Source organism: Vipera ursinii (assembly GCF_947247035.1).
Source record: "Vipera ursinii genome assembly, chromosome: 1".
NCBI classification, from domain to species: domain Eukaryota; kingdom Metazoa; phylum Chordata; class Lepidosauria; order Squamata; family Viperidae; genus Vipera; species Vipera ursinii.
In genome coordinates, this window is record NC_139512.1 from 22,959,604 (window position 1) to 22,985,847 (window position 26,244).

The 26,244-nt window shown below is 38.3% G+C and overlaps 1 protein-coding gene across 6 annotated transcripts; it reads right to left on the bottom strand.

Moving 5' to 3' along the window:
- Positions 1–813: 813 nt before the first annotated feature.
- Positions 814–24,718, bottom strand: STYX (serine/threonine/tyrosine interacting protein). Of its 6 annotated transcripts, none has more exons than XR_014490687.1 (12): positions 24,118–24,718; positions 19,084–19,116; positions 16,096–16,149; positions 14,790–14,887; positions 12,358–12,418; positions 9,374–9,410; positions 7,700–7,739; positions 7,569–7,619; positions 6,657–6,729; positions 4,141–4,225; positions 3,018–3,235; positions 814–1,423 (listed from the first exon to the last, which is right to left on the bottom strand). XR_014490687.1 is itself a non-coding variant. In XM_083348409.1 (11 exons), the coding sequence occupies exons 1-11, from the start codon at positions 24,172–24,174 to the stop codon at positions 1,415–1,417; spliced, it is 615 nt and encodes a 204-aa protein (XP_083204535.1). In that variant the 5' UTR covers positions 24,175–24,718; the 3' UTR covers positions 814–1,414. The 6 variants fall into 6 exon arrangements, 3 of the variants coding, with proteins under 3 accessions (XP_083204535.1, XP_083204534.1, XP_083204536.1); XR_014490688.1 differs by having other exon boundaries at positions 19,084–19,180; XR_014490689.1 differs by lacking the exon at positions 24,118–24,718 and adding an exon at positions 19,357–19,808.
- Between the last annotated feature and the right edge of the window lie 1,526 nt (positions 24,719–26,244).

The following is a 26,244-nucleotide window of genomic DNA, read 5'->3' on the forward strand; positions in this document are numbered from 1 at the left end:
TTTGGGAGAGTCTATAAGTGCTGTTTAATTAGATGCAAGGATTTTCTGCAAAGATTATTTTTACAGCTCTTCCATGTTTTTCTAAATTCTGCTAGCACTGGATGAATAAGTACATATTCCATCAATGTGACTATTCTTTTGCCATCTCCATCCTAAGCAGAATAATCATTGTTTAAATAAGACTTTCTGATAAGTGGTTTTGGGTAATGAAAGAAAATGTAAATTTAGTAAATGAATTACAAACTTCTGCAACTCATTTACTAAACATTTACTAAAAGGGAAAACAATACTAGCCTTTTTTAAACTTCAAACAAACCATCTGAAGATTTCAGTTTGGACTGAATGAATATAGATATATGCCCCACTGATCTCCTTGAAGGTTGTATGGGATTAAAGTGTAAATTACAGACACTGGACATTTTTTCTAAAAGCCCACTGCTTTCAAATGCAGTTTGGCATTTATCAAGAGAGTTTGAAGGATACTTCATTGGCAGCAAGATAACGACCCTGAGATGATATTAGGGATGAAAAACAGAACGACATACTGGAAAACAAGATATTGATAACTGAAGGGTCAATTATCATATATCGTTATTTGCCTGCTTGAATCTATTTTGTCGATTCCTACTAGAAAAATGGTCTTACAATGGACTCTTGCCTGGAAGCCAAATGTAGTAGTAGTAGCAGTAGTAGTAGTAATAGAGTTGGAAGGGACCTTGGAGGTCTTCTAGTCCAACCCGCTGCTCAGGCAGGCAGGAAACCCTATACCATTTCAGGCAAATGATTGTCTAGTCTCTTCTTAAAAACTTAAAAGACAAAAAACCTTTTTATTTGAAAGAAAATATTAATTTTCTATTTTAATGTATCAGTGATAATGATCCCTACCATTATTGTTTCAAGATAATCACAGTAGTTTAATCTATTTTCTTCCTGTAGCTTAAACTTGGAAAATGGAAAATACAACTCACGGTTATTTTTTTTCTTTTTACTCTTCTTATAAATTACACAAAATGATATAAATAATAATCTCCCAACACGATTTGCTTAAGTAATAATTTTATCAATACAAATAAATTTCAAGTATGAAAAGTGCATTATTGCAATAATACCTCTTTGCAAGTCCAAAACTTTGGGGTAAGAATAAAACTATAAAGTGTAAAAAAAAGAAAAATCAGTGCCTTACAGTCAATTGAGGAATCTAATACCTTAAAAATGTTGCCTTGTATGCTACTGAAGGAACAGGTTTGCATAAGGAAGTTAGAATCTTCCATTTTTAAATTTGTATCTGGTTGTTCATCTTTCCAGGATTAGCCACTATAAAACTCCCAACAATCAAGTCCAGGTATCTTCAGCTGTCAACCATTTGGAGCTGCTGCCTGTATGCTGCATTCTTCCTCCTCCTCATGTGTTCGTTTCAGACTTCCTATGAAGCAGGCAATAAAATTCAAGATTAGGCAGCAAGAAAAATGTATTCTAGGGGGAAAAAACAGCTTGATAATCAGAAGGTATTTTATCTGGCAGACTAAAAATTCCTTCAGAATTTATTCTTAAAATGTGAAGCAATTTTATATAATATATTAAGCATACATAGTAGTTGAAATAGTTTAAAAACAGATATTCTACATTGCAAAATTCATTTTACATCTAACACACATCTCTCCTTTGAAAGTCATTTCCCTCCCCAGACTTCTCTGAACCTCAATCATAAAGTCTCCCTAGTGAAGTGTTACCTTAATTCATATCATAACCACTTTTTTCTTTATTTTCCTTTTTTTTTCTTTGCTGTTTTACTTATTTACTTTAAAACAAAATCTGTTTGTGGTGGAAGTTATAAACTCACATGCTGCCCCATTTCTGAAGAAACTGAATGGTCTACAATATTAATATATATAATGGGACGGGCAGATTCAATCTCAAGAAGATAATCATGGTGATATCCAAGCATGAAGATTTATAAAGGTGACATGCATCCAGAAGTTAACTGGCAGCCACTGTAATTGGGACCAGAATTTCCATCGCAATGCACTGGATAGGATAGGATAGGATAGGAGCTGGAAGAGACCTTAGAGGTCTTCTAATCCAGCCACCTGCTCGAGCAGGAGAATCTATACCATATAGGTTATTAATATATGGCCACATTGCTTAGCAATGGCAGTCCCAATAGTCCCTGTTGCCATTGTTAAATGACTACCACAGATCTTCAAGTAAGAGCTCACGTAACCAGACTTGCAACTTCTGACTGGCCTCCAACAAACAAAATCAACGGGGAAGCCAGCTGGAAACTGCAAGTCCCAGTCACGACAAACCTTTCCTTAGGTGGCTCACAAGCAAGCTGGCGTAAGAGTGGGGAAGGCTATGACGCAAGCACAGGAAGGCTGAGGTGGACAGTGCAGTGCAAGTATAGGAAGGCCAAGAATAGATGGCATGGCTTGAGTACATACAGGAAGGCTGGAGGCTGGATGGCGTGAATGCAGGAAGGCTGGAAAGTATATCCTGCCATGAGTACAGCCAGGTAGGCAGTTGTCTGCCTGTCAGGGACCTGCACTCACTCTGCTGCTCAGGTACTCCTTGGGAGGAAAATTGGCAGAAAAGACTTATGGGACTTGCAAATTATGGGACTTGCCAGCTTCTCCATTTACTTGCCTTATGACAAACCAGTGGAGAAGGTCACAATGGCAATCATATCACTGTATGGGTGAGCAGTTGTCACTGCGTAATATGTGTATTATGAATCACATAATACAAACTGGTCATACGTATTTCTTTAGCACCATTAAACTTTATATGCTGAGTGAGGATTGGTAAGCAAGGACTGCCCATAGTAATATTACAGAGCTGAATCTCCACATGTCCGTAACTACCCAGATTGTGCTTGTTACATGTGTTAAAGCTTTTGGATGGTCTTCCAAGGACAGCCCCATGTAAAATGCATTGCAATAATCCAGCGTGTGGTGACAAGTGCCTCCTGATCCAGGAAACACTAAAACTGGCAGATAATATTTAACTGCAAAGCCAACCTTTGCTGTGGCTTCCATTTTTCCTTTGTAGCAACCAGCATCGTGCAAAGACCTTCAACTTGCAGGCCAGCTTTGTCTGGGAAAATGCAAGCCTATCTAGAGGTTGGTATGTGGACTCAATTTGCTTCAAAGTCTGCTGCCATGTGTTTTAGTAGAATTCAGTCTAAGCTTTTTTCTTCTCATCCGTATATAACAGTCTTTAGGCATTTGGTCATCATCTGGCTTAGAGTGAAGATAAGCTTCATTTACTACTTCATTTTCATTTATTAGATTTTTTTTATCCAACCTTTATTACTTTATAAATAAGGCAGCAAACGTAATACTCCTTCCTCCTCATTTTCACAACAACTCTTGAGATGAGTTGGGCTGAGAAACAATGACTGGCCCAAAATCAGCCAGCTGGCATTCATGCCTAAGCTGGGACTGGAACTCATTGTTTCCTGGTTTCTTGGCAATCATCTACACCAAACTGGATCTCTTTATAATGAAATATCATCAGTATATCAATGATACCTCACCTTATGCCAGCATATGACCTCTCCTAGATGCTTCATGTAAATGTTAAATAGGAGGCAGAACAGAGCCCTTCGGGGACTCAGTGAAGCCCCACTCATCACTGCTTATTGGAGACGACCACTCAGAAAGACAGCATTCTCTCACTCCCAACCCCAAATACCATGGGCCATTGGTATCACAGGACGCTGAAAAGTCCAGCACAATCAGAGGAATCATAGTCATCCTAATCCTGCCAATTGTCACCAACAAGAGCGAACAACATAGTTTCAGTCCACCCTCAGTTCCAAAGCCAAGGAAAGAAAGGTCCAGATAAACTAATTCATCTAATGATAAGTGTAGTCCAACCATTCTCCCTAGAAAGGGAATGTTTATTTTAATTTCTTAATTTTATTGTATGCTACCCATCTCAATATCTAAAGTGACTCTTGGCAGCTTACAATGCAATGTGTTGACAGTTAAAGTTAACAGTTAGCAAGATTAAGAATTGTTTTATTGAGGGAACAGACTACTGTCTTGATCAAGGAAGGAGGCACCACCTTTCCCTCATACATACAGCCTACATGAAAAAAGTTATAGGTATAGTTATACACCTGTATTAAGATCACACCTGTAGTAACTGAGAGTGATCGCTCCAGCTGCCGAGGTGACATCATCTGGATAGTTAACTTTGCTAGATAGATGGCTTCATATTCCTAAAACAAGAAGACCTGAAGAATTATATAAAACTTGCAGAAATCCCTCTGTGTCAAGATCCTAAGACAAAAAGCAACCAATGGAAAAACCAACAAGAGCATATAAATATTACAAGTCAGGGAAACTTAAATAAACAGATTTGGATGAGAGAAGGGAGATAAGAAGCAATTTATTTCCACTTGATTAAATTAAATCTAGATTTAGGGGAAAAAATCACTGTAGCTTCTCTGGAGGAAGACTTGACCTCCTGTATCTCTACTGGAATATTTCAATGAAAGGAGAACAAGCAGGCAAGTAGAAGCTGATTGCACATACATAAATAACACACAGCTCAAGCAAACACAATACAGTTGCAAGAAAAAGTATGTGAACCCTTTGGGATTACGTGGAGTTTTGCATGAATTGGCCATAAAATGCGCTCTAAACGTCATGTAAGTCACAACAATAGAAAAACACAGTCTGCTTAAAATAATCCTACACAAACATTAGCTGTTGTCATGTTTTAATTGAACATAACATGTAAACATTCACAGTGCAGGGTGGAAAAAGTATGCGAACCCCTAGCCTAATGACTTCTCCAAGAGCTAATTGGAGCCAGGAGTGAGCCAACCTTGACTCCAATCAGTGTGATGATATTGGATGTGTTGCTGACAGCTGTCCTGCCCTTTAAAAACACACACCTGTTTTGGGTTTACTGGTCTCAAGAAGCACTGTCTGATGTGAACCATGCCTCGCAGAAAAGAGCTCTCAGAAGACCTACGATCAAGAATTGTTGACTTGCATAAAGCTGGAAAGGGTTACAAAAGTATCTCCAAAAGCCTTGATGTTCATGTGTCCACGGTAAGACAGACTGTCTACAAATGGAGAAAGTTTAGCACTGTTGCTACTCTCCCTAGGCGTGGTCGTCCTGTAAAAATGACTGCAAGAGCACAGCACATAATGCTTAATGAGGTAAAGAAGAATCCTAGAGTGTCAGCTAAAGACCTACAGAAATCTTTGGCACATGCTAACATTTTTGTTGACACATCTACAATAAGGAAAACATTAAACAAGAATGGAGTACATGGGAGGACACCACGGAGGAAGCCATTGCTGTCCAAAAACAATATTGCAGCACGTTTGAAGTTTGCAAAAGAGCACCTGGATGTTCCACAGCACTACTGGCAAAATATGCTGTGGACAGATGAAACCAAAATTGAGTTGTTTGGGAAAAACACGCAACACTATGTGTGGAGAAAAAAAGGCACAGCACACCAACATCAAAACCTCATCCCCACTGTAAAACATGGCGGAGGGAGCATCATGGTTTGGGACTGCTTTGCTGCCTCAGGGCCTGGATGGATTGTTGTCATTGATGGGAAAATGAATTCGAGAGTTTATCAGGACATTTTGTAGGAAAATGTATGACCATCTGTCCACCAACTGAAGCTCCACAGAGGATGGGTGATGCAACAGGACAATGACCCAAAGCATACAAGTAATTCAACAAAACAATGGCTTCAACAGAACAGAATACGCCTTCTGGAGTGGCCCAGTCAGAGTCCTGACCTCAACCCGATTGAAATGCTGTGGCATGACCTTAAGAGAGTGATTCACACCAGACATCCCAAGAATATTGCTACACTGAAAACAGTTTTGTGAAGAGGAGTGGTCCAAAATTACTCCAGATCGTTGTGCAGGTCTGATCTGCAACTACAGGAAACGTTTGGTTGAGGTTATTGCTGCCAAAGGAGGGTCAAACAGTTATTAAGTCCAAAGGTTCACATACTTTTTCCACCCTGCACTGTGAATGTTTCCATCTTATGTTCAACTAAAACATAACAACAGGTAATGTTTGTGTAGTATTATGTTAAGCAGACTGTGTTTTTCTATTGTGACTTACATGACATTTAGAGCGCATTTTATGGCCAATTCATGCAAAACTCCACGTAATCCCAAAGGGTTCACATACTTTTTTCTTGCAACTGTATGCTATCTGAATCTAAATCAGTATTTGAACACAGGATGTGAAAGAATGAAAGTTGTAGTTTAAAGATCTCCTGTGGCCATGGAAGATGACAGCTCATAGGTGGTTATTCCAGAATCTGAACTACCTCTGCCATATATTTTAGAAATTCTATTAACAATCATAAAACTCCTTTTAATATTTAAGTTTCTAGTTTACATATTTGGCTAAGCTTATCCACTCACATTTTCAAACATTTCAGTATATTAAATTTCAAATTCACATTAAAAAACCCAAAATTTCAATGTCCAAGTAAATATTTTTTTTAAAAAAAATAACCCACTATACTGGAAAATATAACCAACATCCAGAAAAGATGAGTATTTTTCAAATCAGAACATCAATGCATTTCAGACAATAAGGTATCACTACCTAGAGAATTAGTAATAAAATCTTCATTATCAATGGACAGAAAAAGAATTTACCTGAAGTTGATGAACAAATCCAGCATTGGGATTAATACAAAACCTTCTTTCTTGCACATACGTAAATGCATCCCTAGAAAAAAGATTATCCATTCATGTCCATTTGTTTTGGTTTCTGATTTACTTTCTTAATATTTTCCTTTATTTTTATTTGTTTTATTTATTTATTTATTTGTTTGTTTGTTTGTTTGTTTGTTTTTATAAACCGCCCTTCTCCCAAGGGACTCGGGGCGGTGTACAGAGTAAGGTAGGTATACAGATTGAACAATGTTTGTTCTTATCTCCATTGTTGGACCTTATAATAATTTATTAGAATCTCTGTGCTAGTGTTAGCCAAGCCTAGATATGCAATAAGGAATGTGTTCAAAATGTATCAAACTTTCATACTTCCAAAATATTTTTAGAAAGAAGTTGCATATAAAATTCTTAATAATACCTAATATAATGACATAGGCAAGCATGCTGTTTTTAAATGTAACATGCCAGATATAAGTAAATAGCATGTTGTTCTGTGCTTAATATTATTTGTTTATATGTGGTATGTGACATTTAAAAGCAATATTTATTTTTTATTTATTTTATTTTAATTCCATTTATATCCCGCCCTTCTCCGAAGACTCAGGGCGGCTTACAAGCTTAGCAGTAGCCTTCATTCTATGTATATGCCTGCTTATTAGGGCTTTCACACACACCCCAAGCGGCATTATTACGAAGTCAGCTTAATTGCCCCCAACAATCTGGGTCAATATTGGTGGTATTAAACAAACATGGTTTAAACAAATTCACAAAAGATGAATTCAAAACAAGGGAATAATTTCTGTGAAGAATCCAGGAATTTGCTTTAAAGACATCTAATTCTTTTAAAATTCCCCTATCCCAAAATACAATAGGCTATTTAGTAAATGTTCTTACCTGTACTTCACACCAAATGTTTCCATAATATATGCAATAACTAAGGCAGCACTGAAAGCAGACAAATAAACAAGGTAAGATATGTTGGTCATGCCTCATCAATGATTTTTTTAAATGTGAATTTTTGTTACCTTCTAGAAATCCCTGCGTTCCCATGCACAAGAACTTTTCCTGAGAATGAAGAGAGTTACTTTATACTGGCTATATAGCATTTCCTCCTCTTGTATTATATTATTTACATTACAGCACATACTATCACTTATCTGCAAGATTCACAAGGGGGTTTATTAAGGTTAAACATAATATCGAAGAATTCTTGGAAAATGCAACCCCCATCCCTCAGTAAGATTAGCATGGCAAATGGGAAATCTTGGCCCATCTATTTGTGAAATAGTAGCAAGGTATTTATTTGCCCTTTTTGTGACAAAATGAACACTTGCTTCCAACTGCCACTTGCCCTGGAGCTGCAGAGTAGAAGGGAAGCATAAACATGGCCTCTGCTTGGATACAGAAAACTAACACTGGAAGGTTTTAAGAAGAAACTGGACAGCCACTTGTCTGAAATGGTATAGTCTCTCCTGCTTGAACTGGGTTTGGATCACTAGAAGACCTCCAAAGTCCCTTCCAACTGTTGCTCTATATTCTGATTGTGCGAACATACACAAACACAATATTATAAGCTATCTTGTGGATCAGCCAATAAAACATACTATATAAATTAAATCAGGGATCAATGAACATTTTCAGAGACAGAATCTGTTCATTAAAAAAACCAGAAATCTGATCTGCAAAATTGTGTGGTTTTTTTCATGGGAAAACAAGCTCAGTTCATTTCACCATGTTTTGAAAAATTGCTATGGACATCCCGGCTACATTCAAATGATCTTGCTCCACCCTTAGTCTTCCAGGAAACCCCCATCACATTCTTAAAGGATACCACAGACACAATTTGAAAAACCCTGATCTAAATCACAAACCAAGATTGACTAAATATCAGTAATAATATATAAAATTTAAGCTAGATGCAGACTTCTAGGATAAGAAGCTTCATTTTCTTTGGTAAAGGAAGGCTACAGAATTCTGTCATGTAGTCATCTGTTCAAATTAGCCTCTAAGGCAAAGATTGGCAAATATTAAATCACCAGAGAAAGCAACTCAGTCTTTCTAGAGAACTGGAAGAGAGCATCCCGTGACACCTTTGAAAAGGGCAAGGCTGTCAATTTTAGTGTGGGAAGGGCAGGTTAAAAATGGAAATAAGAACATTAGGTCATATTCCTATCTTTACAGAAACATATCATCTTTGAAAGACTGTAATATTGTGCCATCTAACCTAACATCAAGATAGAAATTGAAGACATGCCACCCAAGAAAACATCCATGCACAAACATAAAGGGCAGGGGGAGAGGGGAACAGACTGTGTTACCACAAAGCATCCATTGTGTCACTAACATTCAACAATACCATGGGGTTACAAATGGACAGGGTGTGTGTGTGTGTGTGTGTGTAGTTCATGTACTGCGCCTCTTTGCTCTAAGGCCTCTTGACAGTAAAAGTTTATGCGCCCTTACATAATGGCAAGAAACAATTTGTTCCCTAAAGTTTTTGATTTGTAAAAAAAAACCTAGGTATCAGAAAGTTATCAAAGTTGAAAGTAGTATCAAGAAAAACTTGATACAAGCCTATAAATAATAATGACCATTCTATGACAAAGTATTTTTATCTCATAGTTTGTATCTCAATATAATTAATTTGAAAAGAAGCTACAATTTGTCCAATTTTCAGGCAAACAATTTAAGATACATACCTCCAGTTTGTAAACTCCCATCAATAAACTCCTTAGTCTAAAGAAAAAAAATACCATTCCTTTCCAGTTTATTAAATATGCTTACATTGATAGAACCAATCAGTTTGACTATATTATATAATTTAAGTAATTTCTGCACAAATAGTTCACATTATTTACAAACCATAATGCATTATTTACAAAAATAATGTAATGTTAGCAATTGCCTATCTTCTTTATATTATATTTAAGATGTTTCTTGACAGGGCATAATATAAAAATGTTTATATTATGATTTATCAAAATGCTTTAAAATGATTACTTTCAATCATAATCCGATTCACAGTAAATCATAAAAACTTCTCAGGTTTTAAAATTTATAGAGAACTACAATTACTGCAATAGAGGGCAGCATTTTGAAATTTTTACAGCCTCTGGAATCATCCTCTACTGGATCATGCCAATAGCAAATTTCAGAGGACAACTGCTCAATAACGTTGGTAATGACTCTCTACCAATTTTCAGCATGAATTTAAGGGAAAATAGGTAGATTAACTTTCTAATATGCTTAATGCGTATTAAAATCCCCTGCTTCCATTTTAAAAATTTCTGATCTGCTTGCTCCAGAACAATGTCCGTCCATTAGGGAGAAGCCAAAATGAAAATAAAAAGTGCACAATAAACATCCATTATATCAGTGAACAGACACAGGAAGACGGGGCTCCCTCTTCCACGTTAGGTTTCACCCCGCTGGGGACCCTAAAAAGGGTCAAAAATCGCCCCGGAGAGGCGATGAAGGAGGAAGCCCTCTAAACCAGCAGGGGAAAAACTGGCTACATTCGTGCGGCCAGTCAGAAGCTGCTGACAACCGAAGATAAGCACTAACTAGCAATTTTTGAGCAACGTGGATGGCCTTAATACTACTTTCCTGGAAAAAAGAATGCCCAAAGCTAAGAATCCTTCATGATGAGAGAGGGAAAGAAGTTTTTGCCCCTCTCCCTCAGAAAAAGAAAAGCGGCAAATTAATTGCTTTGGGGGAAAATAGAGAAAACTACAAGATCAGTTTGAAATTAATACAGATATGTAGTTTTGAAATTTGAGGACTAAAAGTACCTTTGAGACTTTTTTTTTAGAAAAGATATTTGAAAATATGTAAAATAGGCTTGGATTTGGAAAGCTGGAAGATGGTGTCAACGACATCTAGTGGAAAATCACGGTACTACAATTTATTATGCTTAAAGGAAACTTGGCTTGAATCCCAGACTTAGATAACGTACTTTTTTTGTTCCTGGAAACTTTCACTTTTACATACTGCAGCTGGGAAAAGGAAAAAAAAACACCTCTTGGGCTGCTTATCTGTGTTGGGTAATGGACTATAAAGACTATATACAAAAACAAAATGGGGGTTCCACACTTAGCAAATGGTAAAAAAACCCCATCTTTAAGTTATCTCCAAAGCCCCCAGCTTGATATACCAGCAAGAAAATGTCAATGAATCTTAGAAAGAAATTCTATGTTGAAATCAATCCAAGAGGCAATTATTTTATGAAACTCAAAATAAGACAAATGAGATAAAAGAACAATTTTCTAACCTAAACTTACAAATCCAGACAATGACTACAAAGAAGGAAATAGTAACCCAGAAAACAGAAGGAAAATTAGAACAAACAGATCCAAAGATGGAGGACCTAAAGGAAGGAATTAACAGATTCAGACAAATGAAAAATTAGAAGATGCAATGACAACACTGGAAATGGAAGATATATTACTTGTCAAGATCTCAGAACACATTTGAGGATAAGGAAGAAGAACTGATCAAGTGGATGATAGAGTTGTTAGGAGAAGTGCTGAATATTGACAAACAAGAAATGAAAAGAAAAACTGAAGAAGGATGGAGGCTGTTTAATGAATATAAATGGGGTTGAGCGTTCTTCCAAAAAATACTTTAATCAAATTCTCTTCCTCATTCCAAATAATATATACAAAAACAGAGGAAGAATTACTTGATGATTCAAATATACTGACATGGAAAGTTATTTGGCAAAGGAAGAAAGCTAGAGTAAGACTGAAGAAAATAGAGGTTTTGACCTATTATATGGCATATTATACTATTAGATGTTTGAATATGGTTAAAAAAATAGGTAACTGTTAGAAATAAAAGTATTATTATAATTAGAAGGATAGGATTTGTAACTAGAATATTATACTTTGTCATGAGATGGGAAATATGAAAATTTTAAAAGGTTTTGTACAAGGAAAGCTTTTGGTTACCCAAATATAATTTATTATGAGAAAATTATAAGTGATAGAGATATTTTGAACATTGATGGAAATTAAAATTTTAAAAAAGCGGGAAAAACAGGATATTGATTAAACAAATGGATTTTAAGTGCAAATAAAATTGAGATATGTTCTGGTTAGAAAAGATATTATAAACCGACACTAACTATATTATCTATAATACCAGAAAAATGTGATGAAGATGTCTATATTTAATTGTATGTGTATTAATAGTAGCAAGAATTGTATTTGCCCAGTGTGGAAAATGCATACCACCAGAAGAAGAGAAGACCAAGGAAGCACTGGATGATGTAGTATTGGAACTAGACTGAGAAAATATGTACCACTGAATTACCAATGGACCCAGACAATATGTTGTTTATTAAGTACTCATGATTGTAAAATTAGAAAATCAATAACATATTTATTTTAAAAAAGAAAAGGTAATGTTTTCTCCATTTGCTCTGTAATGTAAATTGCAGAATGGAGAACAAAACCCATGTTTACCAAGAAGAGGATGTATTATGAGTCACAATATGCCATGCTTATCAATGCATTACAGTGTTTCATGTAATATGGTTGGTCATTGCTACTCTAATCAAAGATAAAGTTTATTTACCTGAATTATTTCAATTAGTTACTTCTTCACTCCTTTAGCATTACCCCCATTCAGTTCTAAAATATATGCTTATGAAATAATTTAACTCATAATGATGGACACTTACCATTGGGAAAAATCTTATTATATTTTCAATGGGATTATCAGCAATATCCAAGACCAAATACCTACAATTAAAATAAGTGTGTTAAATATATAGGCAGGACCATTCATTTTCTAGAGTGTTGAATGGCCATAAAACATTAAATCATGGAGCTCATTGAGAGACTGGTTTATTCTCAGAGATTACACTCTTTAGACTGCCACTGCATATTCTGATGATCACTCCTCTGCTGAAACACACCTAAATATTCTAGAGGGCGAAATAAAATTAAATGATAATTTCAGAAGAAAAGTCACGGTGCAACAAGGATTAATAATGTTTCTTTGATTCTATATTTTTTTCAAAACAACTCTCCACGTTTTATTCCTACCACTCCCAAATAGTCTTTGGTAAAATTTTCCCTGAAATCTTGAGGAATTAGTGTCAGTCAATAAATAACATGGAAGCAGAAAGATAAATATAGGAAGTCCTCAACCTACAATCACAATTGAGCCCAAAATTTCTGTTGTAAAGTGAGACAGTTGTTAAATGAGTTTTGGCCCATTTTATGAATTTTCTTGCCACAGTTGTTAAGTGAATCACTGCAGTTGTTAAATTAGTAATACATTTATTAAGTGAATCTGGCTTCCTCCATTAACTTTGCTTGTCAGAAGGTTTCAAAAAGTGATCACATGACCCAGGACACAGCAACTGTCGTAAATATGAGTCAGTTGCCAAGCAATTGAATTTTGATCATGTAATCATGAGGATGCTGTAGTGGTTGTAAGTGTGAACAAGGGTAATAAGTCACTTTTTCCAGTGTTGTGGTAACTTCGAATGCTCATTAAATGAACTGTTGTAAGTTGAGGACGACCTGTAGTCTGAATTATTATAAATCAGGTATTTATGTTGAACTATTTGCCACATACAAATACAACATAGCACATTTGGTCCAGCAATAAAACTAGTAGTTTAAATTGTTCAAAGCCTCTAGCAAAAGAAAAAGTTATTAGCAATCCTATTTGTCTGAAATGATATAGGGTTTCCTAACTGAGCATGCGGTTGGACTAGATGACCTCCAAGGTCCCTTCCAACTTGATGATGATGATGATGATGATGGAGTTTCCTGCTTCAAGTTTGCAAAAAATGCAGAAAGCATTATAGAATGTTATTTATGAAGTAAAAGAGTTATCATTAATTCTATCATGTGTAATGATATTTATATATTACTAAATGAAATTTCTTATTAAACTACTAACACAAATCTGTAGTTAATATTTGAGTTAAGCAACTGAATAGTAACTGAAGCCCAACTGATTTAGGAAGTTAGCAAAATTCTGTGTATCAAGTACTAAAGAAAGGACAGGTGTCTCACGTTCACTTATAAAGCTGTTGTCATGGTTCCGATAGATGAGACCAGTAGAAATAAGAACTCTGAGGCAATTGCTTTCCTCAAAGAACAATTCTAATGGCTACATAATATCAGCACGAACAAAGATGAAAACAAGACTGGAAGTCCCCCCCCCAAAGGTTACAAAGTAAGTTGAACTCCCCACCCACTAAATATGTAATAAATCACATTCTCCAATTAACACCTTTGGCAGGCTCTCTAATGGTAATTCTAGTCACCAAACACTTGAGCGATTTGACCTTGGTTCCCACAAGAAAGTTATTGTTACGAGTGAACTAGAAGAATGTATCTTCCCTCCCCACATAGCTGTGGCAAACCGAAAAACAAAGAAAGATGGCTGTAACCAAAAGTAGTTTTGTAAGTTTGACAGCTGTGTTCCAATGACTGTATCTGAAATAAAAAGCCCTAGAGCAGGGGTCCCCAACCCCCGGTCTGCGGACCAGCACTGGGCTGCGGTATGCCAGAAACCAGGCCACACAATTAAAGCCCCATCCACAGGATGCAGGCAACACACGAAACCATCCCCTTCACTCCACAAAAAAACCCTCTCTCCACAAAACTGGTCCCTGGTGCCCAAAAGATTGGGGGGGGGCACTGCCCTGGAGATACAAAATGATACTGTAAATACAACTGGCCTACTCACTTCATATGAAACATCTGAACATTTGGAATATAGACTAATAAGTCACCTGGATACCTTTTTGGAATTATGAGAACTAGAAATTTATACTGTAAAAAAATCAAAATTTTTGACATATTTGATAGAACTTGAAGTACATTACCACAACATTTATTACATTTCAAGATTTTATTTCATTTTTCCTCTTTGTATTATTCTCACCTTAGGGAAGGAAGAAAACAGAGATAATCTTACACATCTCTTTCCAGTACTTTTATCTACTGGCGTATAACATGCTTGTCAGTTACTGTGAACTATGAAGACACTTACAAGAGTATATAAATGATATGGCATATATACTATCCTAAAAAGTATATTTTGTACAAAAGATCACTGTCTTCAAAGCATAATTTAAGATTTTCTTACCTAAATAACTGCTGGAAGTTTGGTTTAATAAAGTTCGCTTCAATGTTTTGCCTTATGCATATTACATGAGTGATCCCATGTTTCTGAAGTGTAGGTAGCTACAAAATGAAATTATGAACAATTAAAAAAATTCAACGTATGGTTGATACCAACCCAGAAAGAAACTTTAAAACAATAGAACTGCATTTTAGTAGCTAATAGTTAAGTAATTAATACAGTTATATATGAGATGACCAACAAATTTTAAAAAATAAATAAAAATAAATAAAATGATTACACTAAAATAGCAATATAGAATATTTCTCCCCCCCCAAAAAAAATGTATGTCCTGGCTGAAAATATTCAGCATCTCTATAACAGCCCAACTGATTAGACACTTTGCCTAAAATAAATTTAATAAGCTCAGGTTTCCTCCTTCTGTTATATATTCAAGATGGACAGTATTTAATATTTTATTGTTATGTATATGTAGGGGTGTGGGTCTATACATATGTTGTATGTAGTATGTTTTAGGTGTATGTCATGTATGTGTTTCACTTTGACAGCGGGCAACTAAATTTCATTTTGATGTGTGCCATTGTCCCCACAGTAAAAAATGACAATAAAAATTATCTTATCTTAAAAAAAACCATGAACAGCCTATAACATATATGAACATTAGAAGGATTTTCAGTCTTCTGACTGTTCTATAATGAAATAGTGCATCTGCAGAAAGTATAAATATCTCAAAGGTCAATCAATGCTGCAGTAATTTTTTTATTTTTATTGAAATGTTTCCTATACCCCTTTCCCCCGGCAGAAATCAGAGATACCTAGCAAAAAATTAAAATGCTACAACAATATTTAAAAGGTATAAGGAACAGCATGGTAAATATATTTTCTAACAATTAAGGTCAAAAAAGCCTTCCTTAATTCAATGCATGACAAAAATTCACAATGAAGGGGGGAAAGGAACATGTCCTAAAGAAAGCATCTAGATCAGCGTTTCCCAACCTTAGGAACTTGAAGATGCGTGGACTTCAACTCCCAGAATTCCCCAGCCAGCTGGCTGGGGAATTCTGGGAGTTGAAGTCCACGCATCTTCAAGTTCCTAAAGGTTGGGAAACGCTGATCTAGATCACGGGTGTCAAACTGCTGGCCGGTGGGCTGTTTGCATCATGTGGAGGCTGCGCCCACCCCAGCTCCAGCAATGTGAAAAAAGTTGAGATCCGTCGTGACATGTCACGTGATGCGGCGAGTTTGACTCCCGTGATCTAGATAATTTACACATAAATTGCTCCGTGTAAAAAGGTTGCAGACAACCTACCTTACTTTTCATAGCTGAAGAGTATGGGCCTAAGAATAAGCCAGGTAAAATTTCCTAAAAAATAAAATAAAATAAAGAACAGTGGGTAAGAGGATGAGAAGAAAACAAACACGCATACAAAAATTACAAGGCACAACACTAATGTATAATAAGAATTATATTATTGCAATATGAAGATTAATCTTAAATTACTTCTGGCCCTATTAAAATACACTTGAGAAAAACACAAGCCAGTAGGCCAGGTTTACTTTCTTGTAAATCAGCACAGGGCTACAAGAGAATACTGCATATCCTAAGTAAATCACAGGAGAAACTTCTTGATCTCCGTGGCCAAAGGCCATGCCAGAATTCAAATAACAATCTCATGTTTGATCAAGCTTAATGTACTCAGGTAGAGTACAATAATTGTTTTATAAATTTTATGAATTTGCCATTTTTGCTAGGAAGTTACTTGGTGCTTTTTCTTGGAAAAACGAACATGAATAAGTATGATTGCAACCCCAACTAAAATGCCAAGAACTGTTTGCCTCTGTGCTATACAGTAATACATTGTGCTTCTTTTCCTCTTCAAACTCATTCTGTACTAATCCTGTAATCTACAGAAGAAATTCAAAACCTTCAAAGATTTGAAGGGAGAAAAATATACACCTCTCTCAAGTTATTCCAGACTGTCCATATATATATATATTCGCCGAAGAGCCAGCGCTTGTCCGAGGACGTCTCAATTTTCATTACGTGTTTAAGCCAACCCAATTTTCACTTTTATTTTCCCTGTTCTTATCAATATCACCTTATTTTCCTCTGAACTTGGTAATTTATAACCAAGATGAATACACTTCTATACTGTTTTGTAGAACCATTTCTTAAAACATGTTTTCTGGTGATGCTCCTGCCTACCTGATGGGTGGTAATTCAATAGGCCAAGCTTTTCTTCATGGCATCTTTTAGTAAGAAAATGAATTTCTGCCTGCCATGCAATGGTTAAAGGCAAAACAATTCTAGACAATGCATATTGCTGTGTTATGATTCCTATGTGTCCTTAAGTGCCAACTAGGCTCTTCAGCTTTTTTTTAAGGTACAAAAATATTAACAGTGAAACTTTCATGCTAAGAGTGGAGTGTGGTCTGGAAAACTATATTTCATTAAAAAAAAGTTAACAGTACCCTGAGCTTTATCCAGAATTGTGTCCAACTAACCAAAAGAGCAGCATTTCTCAAACTTGACAGTTTGAAGATGTATGGACCTCAACTCCCAGTATTTCCCAGACAGCTATGCTGGCTGAGAAATTCTGGGGGTTGAAGTTTACACTTCTTCCAAGTTGCTAAGGTTAAAAAATACCAATTTAGAGGGTGGGCACAAAGCATCCCAGGGACTACAGATTTTCTGAAAGGCTAATTTAATGAAAATTAAATGCCAAAGTTAAATACATTTGCCCATTTTTTAAAAAATGTGCATGAGCAGAATATATTCTTTTTTTGGTGTGATACAACTTTTGTGCTTATTTGTGTATATCTGTTTGGTTATTTGCCAGCATGAATATATGGTACACATTACACATGGATATTTTGCCTATGATGGGAAATTGGGGATGTGTGTACCAATTAGACTTTAGACTTTATCTTTGCTTTTCATTTAGTTTCTGGTAGCAGTTAGGTATCTTATTCAACTTGCCTATTATGAAATGGGCATGGAAATAAAAAACTATGGGTTCAAAGGAATAGTTTTAAGATTTTAACTAAAACCTCACCTATCACTTGACTAGAATTCTTGAACAGGTTTTTTAAAATTATGATAGCTTCACTTCTGAGAAATAGCTGTAGTAATGAGAATTCATTCTTAATATTTTGTTGCTCCACAAGGCTTGAATATCTAGATATATTCTCCTCCTTTGAATTCAGAGAACAGAATGACAGAAATGTGTACAGAATGTATAATACTCAGGACTGGCGGAGGTAGTGATTATTGGAATAGCGGAGAGTAGCAACTATCTGAAGAGGTCAGAAGAAAAGGCCAGGTCTGGGTCTAGGGTCTATAGATTCTCTTTCAAATGAGAATCTTTCAAAAGCATAATAATATATTGCAATCCCTTGCTGCCCCAACCTCCTTGGTTACAAATCTAATAAGTAGATAATAAAAAGGCTACCGTATTTTCCGGCATATAAGACGACTGGGCGTATAAGACGACCCCCCAACTTTTGAGATGATTTTCAAGATTTTTTGTCTTATACGCCGGAAAATCAGCGAGCCCGGGAAGGCACGCCCTCCCCTCTCACTGTGGAGGAAGCAGGGCAGGCTGGCGTCTGGCGGGAGCCGGCAGGGCAGTCCTGCACACGCGCACGCTCCCCAGCTGATAAGGAGCACTCCTTAGCAGCCGGGGAGTGCGCGCGTGTGCAGGACTGCCCTGCCGGCTCCCGCCCGACGCTCTTCCCTCTTGAGGCAGCATCCCCGAGGACTCCTTAGGAGCTGGGGAGCGATGCTGCCTCAAGAGGGAAGAGCGTCGGGCAGGAGCTGGCAGGGCAGTCCTGCACACGCGCGTGCTCCCCAACTGCTAAGGAGTGCTCCTTAACAGCTGGGGAGCGTGCGCGTGCGCAGGACTGCCCTGCCGGCTCCCACCAGACGCCAGCCTGCCATGCTTCCTCCCGGGCTCGCTGATTTTCCGGCGTATAAGATGACTGGGCGTATAAGATGACCCCCCAACTTTTGAGATGATTTTCATTGGTTAAAAAGTCGTCTTATACGCCGGAAAATATGGTACTTTTTAGGACAATTTCCCAGACCCTTTTTAGCAACCATCCTTCCTTCGTGTTGCTGGGCTGTTCACCCTAATTTATTTATGGTTTGCAATCTATAACAAATATATAAAAAACGTGAAATGAATTTTCTGCATCAATTTTTTTCATCGCCTAATGTCAGATGTCAGCATACGTTTTCAGGAAGCTGCTAAAGCCCTGCAGCAACCCAAATACATAGTAAATAAAACTTCCATACCTGCATCTCTCTTCTCATTGGATATGTCCAATCCTAAGTGGAAGAAATAAAACACATTTTCTCATTTGAATATAAGACCAGTCAAAATAGTGAGGTTCTGGAAGAAATGCAAGATGAAAATGACAGGTTAAACAAGCTAACAAAGCTATAGGTTTGATCTTGTAATTTTTCATTAATAAAGTTATCCTAGAAAATATGTTTACTAAAGTTATCCTGGAAAATATTTTTATACATTTATGAGGACTATAATGGCATATGAATTCCTAAGCTCACCCAAAGTGAGATTTTTCATTTGTCCATGAAGCAAAATACAACCTGGACACTGAATGCCAGCTGAACTTCAACATGGTTATGTACAATTACCAATTTGTAAAAAACCTGGAGAAATATTAGTGGTTCAGAACTATTATGGGAAGAAAAGAAATGTGTAAATAACCATGGAAAATGTTTTAAGGAGGAAATGCAATGTTAAGTCTATGTTAATTGAAAGATTTCCAGAATTTTAATTTCTAATATAATCAGTCACATCTCCCACTATCTAATGACTTTCTCTGAAAGTCAGGACCAAGAGTGAGATATTACTAATAATAGGCTGACGGCACATGATTATTAAGCACCACTTTATCATAATTAGCTAAAACCATATTAACAAATTAAGTAAACTTCACTTTATAAGTCTCAACATCAACATGTAATACAAGCTAGAAATAAGCCACACATTTTAGTGCAATGTTTAAATCCAGTTACTGTCTCCCTAGCTTAAATAATCAATTTCTTAAGTCATCAATTAAATAATGTTAAAACAAAACTAACAAAAGTTTCTGACGTATAGGAACTTTTTCCTCATTTTGAATTAGTTCACCTTGTACATCAATTTGCTGCCCATATACGTGCTCAATGAAGGCTAATATAGTGATTCTACACTAGAACAGCATGTAAGCATTGAATTAAATACTATAAAGCAGGTAGCAATTGAAAAAGAGCATTGATTCCCCCAAAACCACAAATGTCTGGCCAATATCTAATAAAACAAAAACAGATTAGCTGGAATATGTGTGCTAATAAAAAGCACACAATACTCTATAATAGTTCATCTATTACTTTTAGTGAACAAAACTGCACAAAAAATTAATAAGTAAATAAATCTTAAGATTATCTGTCATTACAGTGGAGAGCAGTATTGAAATATAAATATTTTGAAATGCTTAATATAAGATAGCAAACAGCAAATTATATGCTTTACTAATAACAGAGATGAACATGTAAAACATAATCTTGCTGAGCATTTATTTCATACACAAGCAGAATGCATTTAAATACACAGCTAAGCTGATAAAATACAATCATTAAAAAGCAGCAGCAGAGAATGCAGACTGCCATATCCACTATAACAATTACTTTGCCAGAGCTGGCTGGAATATGAATTATGAAGAAAATGACATATGTCCTTCCTCCTAAATTCAAAGAAATGGGAAATCAAATGTCTTCCAGACAAGCTAAATATCCTACAGACTATCAAGAAGAGAATCAGATGCAATATAGACAAAAGCCTTAATTTGGATCCCTCAATATTACTTGTTTCTTGCAAAAACACAACCAATTTATAATAAGATATTTTTATCCTGACAATTGGTTTGAGATGCACACTCTAATTTGCCTCACTCTTATTGGATACTAATCGTCTCTAAAACAGCTTTCCACAATTCGGTAGAAACATACATCTATTTGAAAACAACAAATCACTGACATTTTCCCTAGTACAAAATGTTTCAAATCTGAAATGCTCTAAACTTAAAAGGCCATTTTTAGTTTGCAACAATTCTGACCTTACTCATAGTGTTCCAATGCTGACCATTCTGCAAGTACAGTATTTTGAGCTTGAAACAGAAATAATAAACCTTATCCATAGTGTTTTCAATATCTGGAACTCAGCTGTACCACAGTGTTGAAAGAAGCTAGATTCGAGTATAAGTGGCATTATATTAATTAAACGGTATCACTGATAAAAATAGGAACAGAAATCTGCCTTTAATAACAAATATGGGCTTCTTGTGAGAACACCATTTAACAGAGGAAATTAGATCTAAGTTAATGCCTTAATTTCAGACAATAATGGACTTTGTGGCAAGTCCAATGTTTGTTGCTTCTTCTCAAAAGTTATTATTCACTAAAGTAGTAAAAATAAGCTTTCTCATATAGGTTTCAATGGGGGGGGTGTTGAAAAATCATATTTCCCATTGCAAATATAAATTAGGCTTTCATCTAATATAGAGAAAATGTTAATTATGGATTTACATTAGACATAGTGTATGAACTGCCATTAAGTTAGTACCTTCTAACTGTTTTCCTTCTAGTGTTCCAAATTCCCTTGCTGACTTGGTTCATAAATATCTAGTCCAATATTTGGACTAGATATAGTCTATTGGAGCTATCAGATGAACAATCATACCAACATATAGAAAACTGGCTCCATTAAAAAAAAGTAAAACTGCCGTGCATATTCAATCTTCTAACCCAGGGCTTTTCAACCTTTTCACTCATTGTACCACTTTTAGGATATGGCAACATCCGAGTACCACCAGTCGCCTAGCAAGGTGTCAAAAACTTGGTGACCATAAAAAAAATATGAAAAAAGTGATGAAGTACAGGTAGTCCTCGACTTACAACAGTTCTCTTAGTCACTCACTTCAAAGTTACAATGGCACTGAAAAAAGTGTCCCCCAAGCCACAGCTGAGCAAGACACCTGCCTGCCTGCCCGGCAGCGCTCTTCCTCCTGTCCAAGGTTTTCATTGCTGTGAGCATTTCTGAGGATCGGAGACAGGGGTAGGGTGGGGTAGTGTTTGGTTTTTATTTTCCCCCCCTCTGCTGGGTGGTTGCAGCAGGTTTTGGTCACTTCACATCACCCTGGAACACTGTGACCGTCATAAATATGAATCAGTTGCCAAGCATCTGAATGTAAATCACAAGACCCTGGAGATGCTGCAACATTCCAGCTGATTGGTGCTTCTTCTAGGCTCAGTGAAGTGCCAGGATCAGTGCTGCTTTCCAGGTGAATGGTGCTTCTTCAGGGCTCAGCAGAAGCACCAGGATCAGTGCCGAGCTTCAGCTGGAGCCTGGCGCTGATCCTGGCGCGTCCCTGTAGCTCCAGCCATCTCTCGCTCAGGCTTGTGCAGTGCTGCCACCAGTTCAGCTCATACCCCTCCCCCGCTACCACTTTTCTAGGATGGTCGCATGCCACCTGCCAGGTGCCAATGTACCACAGGTGGTACCCGTACCACTGGTTGAAAAGCCCTGACTTAGTCCAGCAGCCTCAGCCATTTTGGACCTCCTCTTCCAGAACCATATGCATCATCATTTTTTTTAGCAGGCTGCTTCTAAAGGTAGAGCGATAAAGCAGTCAGGCCTATTTCTGCCAATTTCACTGAGTTCAACTGCATTTCCTCCTTGCTTGTTAAATTTGACTTAATTGAAAACTAAGCCTCTTGGCTATTATATAACATTTACCCAAAATACACAGTTGGACAATATCATAATTAGAACCACTCAAAATAGCAGAAAAGAGCACACAAGTTCCAAGTTCTTCACCTTTAAATGGTCTGTAAAACAATTCTGACTGGTCCCAATAATAAAGGATTAACAATCTATATTTGGATGTTTTTTCCTCCCTTCCTATGGACCAATACAGCTTTTTCACTATAATTCTGATCAGCGATTGCAATATTCTATATTTTTTAAAATGTAAATTTGTGAAGATTTAGTCCCCACAGCTCTATTAATTAAAGTTTGTGTAATCATCTATACAATTATAGTCTTTTTTATTTTTTTTGTACAAAGGTTACAAAATTATGCTTTTCAAAAACAATCTTAAAGGAAATGAATAGGTGCACCGATCTTATCTGCAAGACAAATACAGCTTATGCTATTCCAGCTTCCTGAGTCTGAAAGTTAAGTAGTTAACAATATATAAAGTGATTAAAGTTCACAGCTTCTTCAAGATTAGTCAGACTGCTGTGCTACCCCCTGCTGTGATAGCATTCAATATATACAGGGATATAAAGGGAAGCACAGAAATATAAGCAGGAGCAATGTAAGATACTCAAGCATGTCCCAAGAATGACTAGCAGACATACTTCATATTTTAGGAAGAGCAAGGACAGTAGAATGCAGTGCAAGAATATAAAATAAAATGAGCTATGTCACAGGTATTAATGGTGTCAAGAAGTTTTTCTTTCAGCTAAGTTCCATTTCTGATTTTTTTATAATACAATTCTGGCATGTTTCCCATCTCAAAAGGCAAGAAACTGTGTCAATTTTCAACAGATTAATTAAAATAGATTTGGGGGCACAACTGGATCATTCTATAGTGTCAGAAGATATTAAAAGGGATGCCTGGAGGATACCTGCATAATGACAAACACCCACCCACCCCCCAAATGCTTTGAGCGAATTCCCTAATAATATGGCTTTTCTCACAGAACAACTCTAGATGGTAGTGTCTAGTAAAATGGGTGTGTTGAGTTCCTAGAAGATACCACAGGGCATCGATGTGATTCTTCTTATTCATGCACGCGGAAAGGCGAAAATAAGACACTCCACCTCTAGTCTAGTCTGTTACGTTGAGAAACATGCAAGAGAAAAACACACGAAGCCAGGCAGGAATAACAGACCTTGGACCGAGCGCTCCCTTCCTGTCACTCACTCCTCCTTGTTGTCCCTGACACAGGACAGCAAAAAGGAAGGAGGGCGGGCTCCCAAAACAAACCTTGTAACCCGCGAGGCAAATGTTTATTTAACGCGGCAGAGCGATTACAACGGGAGTCCGCTTCCCACCACCACCACCTGCTTGGCAAAGTGGAACACCTGTGCGCGTTTGGCTTTAAATGGGGCGGGCGGGCGGGCAAAAACGGGAGAGCGCCTTGCCCAGTTTCCAGTCCGGCTGGTGGCGGGGTGGGTGGTGGGATCGCAGCGAGGTTCCCCGAGGGGCGACGGCTGCGCTCCAAAGGTGCCGCCGGCTCGGCGAACGGCTGGCTCACCTCGGAGTCCTCTTTGGGCTGCGGCAGCGCGGGGAAAACCGGCTTGGCGAGCTCCATGGCCGGGATGGGCCGGGTAGGGCGAGGCTTCTTTCCTTCCTTCCTTCCTTCCCTGTACCTTCTTTTTTTTCCCCCTCTTCTGACAGTCAGTGGGGCAGAGGGAGAAGGAGGTCGGTGGGCCTCGACGCTCGAGCGGCGGCGGCCGAGGGGCTGGCAGGGAACCGAGGGAGATGACGACGAGGAGGAGGAGGAGGCGGCGGCGGCGGGGGCTCGCGCCCAGCCGCCATGCTGTTCGTAGGCTACCCCTCCCCCCCCCACTCAAAAGGCAGGCAGGCAGGCGGGCGGTCGGGCGGTCACTCCGGGCTCCTCGCGCGGACGCCGTCGCACGCGCGCACCGCTCGACGCCTCCCTTTCCCTTTCCCTTCTCCTCTCCACCCCCTCCACCCTCCACCAGCTATCCTCCTGGGCTTTCTCCAACCGCCGCTCGCTGCCGAGGGCAGTCGGAATGGGTGGGGAAGCCGAGGGCGTGGCGCCGGAACGGGCCGTAATAGGAATGGGTGTGGTCACGCAGGGGTCGGCAACCTCGGCTCTTTTATGACTCGTGGACTTCAACTCCCAGAATTCCTGAGCCAGCTATGCTGGCTCAGGAATTCTGGGAGTTGAAGTCCACGAGTCATAAAAGAGCCGAGGTTGCCAACCCCTGGGTGTGGTGTAACGAAGGATCCGCCCCTGCTCGGGTCACGGGCGGAGGGGGCGTGGCCGAACCCCCGGGTCCCGAAGGGGGTGTGTGTTGACGAGAGGAAGGGGCGTGTCGGAGTACTCGAGGGAACGCGCTTGTCTTCCTTTTGCTCCTGGTGACGCGCCTGCGTGATGGAAGGAGGGCGGCTGTCTTCTCGCTGCCTCGTGCGCGGATGCGGGAAGCCGCCCTCGCGCTCTCGCGACGGCCGCCGAAGAGGGTTTCCTTTTTGTACAACTCATTTAATGCAGCTTTACTCAACCTGCCCTGCCAACGCGGCCCTAGGATGGTTTTAATCGCCTCTGTTCTGCCTATGTTAGGAGCCATTGGCTGTCCCGGGTGGTAATGAAGATTTGCGTGATTGCATTCTGCGTCTTATTTAGCCACATAAATAACTGGGACAGTTCCCATATTCTAATGTGCAACTCCAAATTCTAGTTCTAAAATCCTATTATTTTGCTTTGGACAGATGAACGTAGAACCCCAGATGCCCAGCATAGTATTCGTCTCTGTTTTGGATATTGTCCACGTTAATTCTGAACTGCTCTTGGCAAATCATCTGCAACAGTTTATGTAGTTTTTCCGACCACTCAATGTATATCAAAAATGGTATTAAAAACCAGCAAAGACAATTTGAGAGTAGCAATAATGAACAATTCTGATTCAAAAAAAGATTGCTATGTCCAGAGCTCTATTTATGCTAACAAGGGGAAAGGAGAAAAGGAGAATTACAGATTTTCCGACGAATATTTAGTTGCGGTAAAAGAATACTAGGTTAAATTGACTTTGGGCTAATGTTAAATAAACATTTGGGCTAATGTTCACCCTGTTTATTCTTAGCTTGTGGAAATAATGAAATATTAAACAAAACAATACTCATATTAGGATTCCCTACCTGCCCTGAGGGACGCGGTGGCTCAGTGGGTTAGGATGCTGAGCTTGTCGATCAGAAGGTCAGCAGTTTGGTGGGTCGAAACCTGAGTGCCGTGTAACAGAGTGAGTGCCTGTTATTCGTCCCAGCTTCTGCCAACCTAGCAGTTCGAAAGCACGTAAAAATGCAAGTAGAAAAATAGGGACCACTACGGTGGGAAGGTAACAGCGTTCCGTGCGCCTTTGGCGTCTAGTCATGCCGGCCACATGACCACGGAGACGTCCTCGGATAAGCACTGGCTCTTTGGCTTTGAAACAGAGATGAGCACCCGCCCCTAGAGTTGAAAACGACTAGCACGCATGTGCGGGGGAACCTTTACTTACCTGCCCTGACATTTTTAATTCAGTGTATGCATATATTGCTCCCCTCCTCATATCCTGTTCTGTTGCTTAATTGTGGCTGAGTGAAGAATGTTGAAGTGTGTACCAAGAAATTTTTAGGAGGGTCAGATGTGACTGACTGA

Bases quoted from the DNA above. Each gene is read 5' to 3' on its own strand.
- STYX (XM_083348408.1), bottom strand. From the start codon at position 24,174: ATGGAGCTCGCCAAGCCGGTTTTCCCCGCGCTGCCGCAGCCCAAAGAG. The intron at 14,888-16,095 runs GTAGGTTGTCTG...TTCATTTTGTAG, and splicing joins CTTCAGCTATGAAAAGTAAG to CTACCTACACTTCAGAAACA. The intron at 1,424-4,140 runs GTGTGATCTTAA...CCTGCTTCATAG, and splicing joins ATCACTCTCAGTTACTACAG to GAAGTCTGAAACGAACACAT.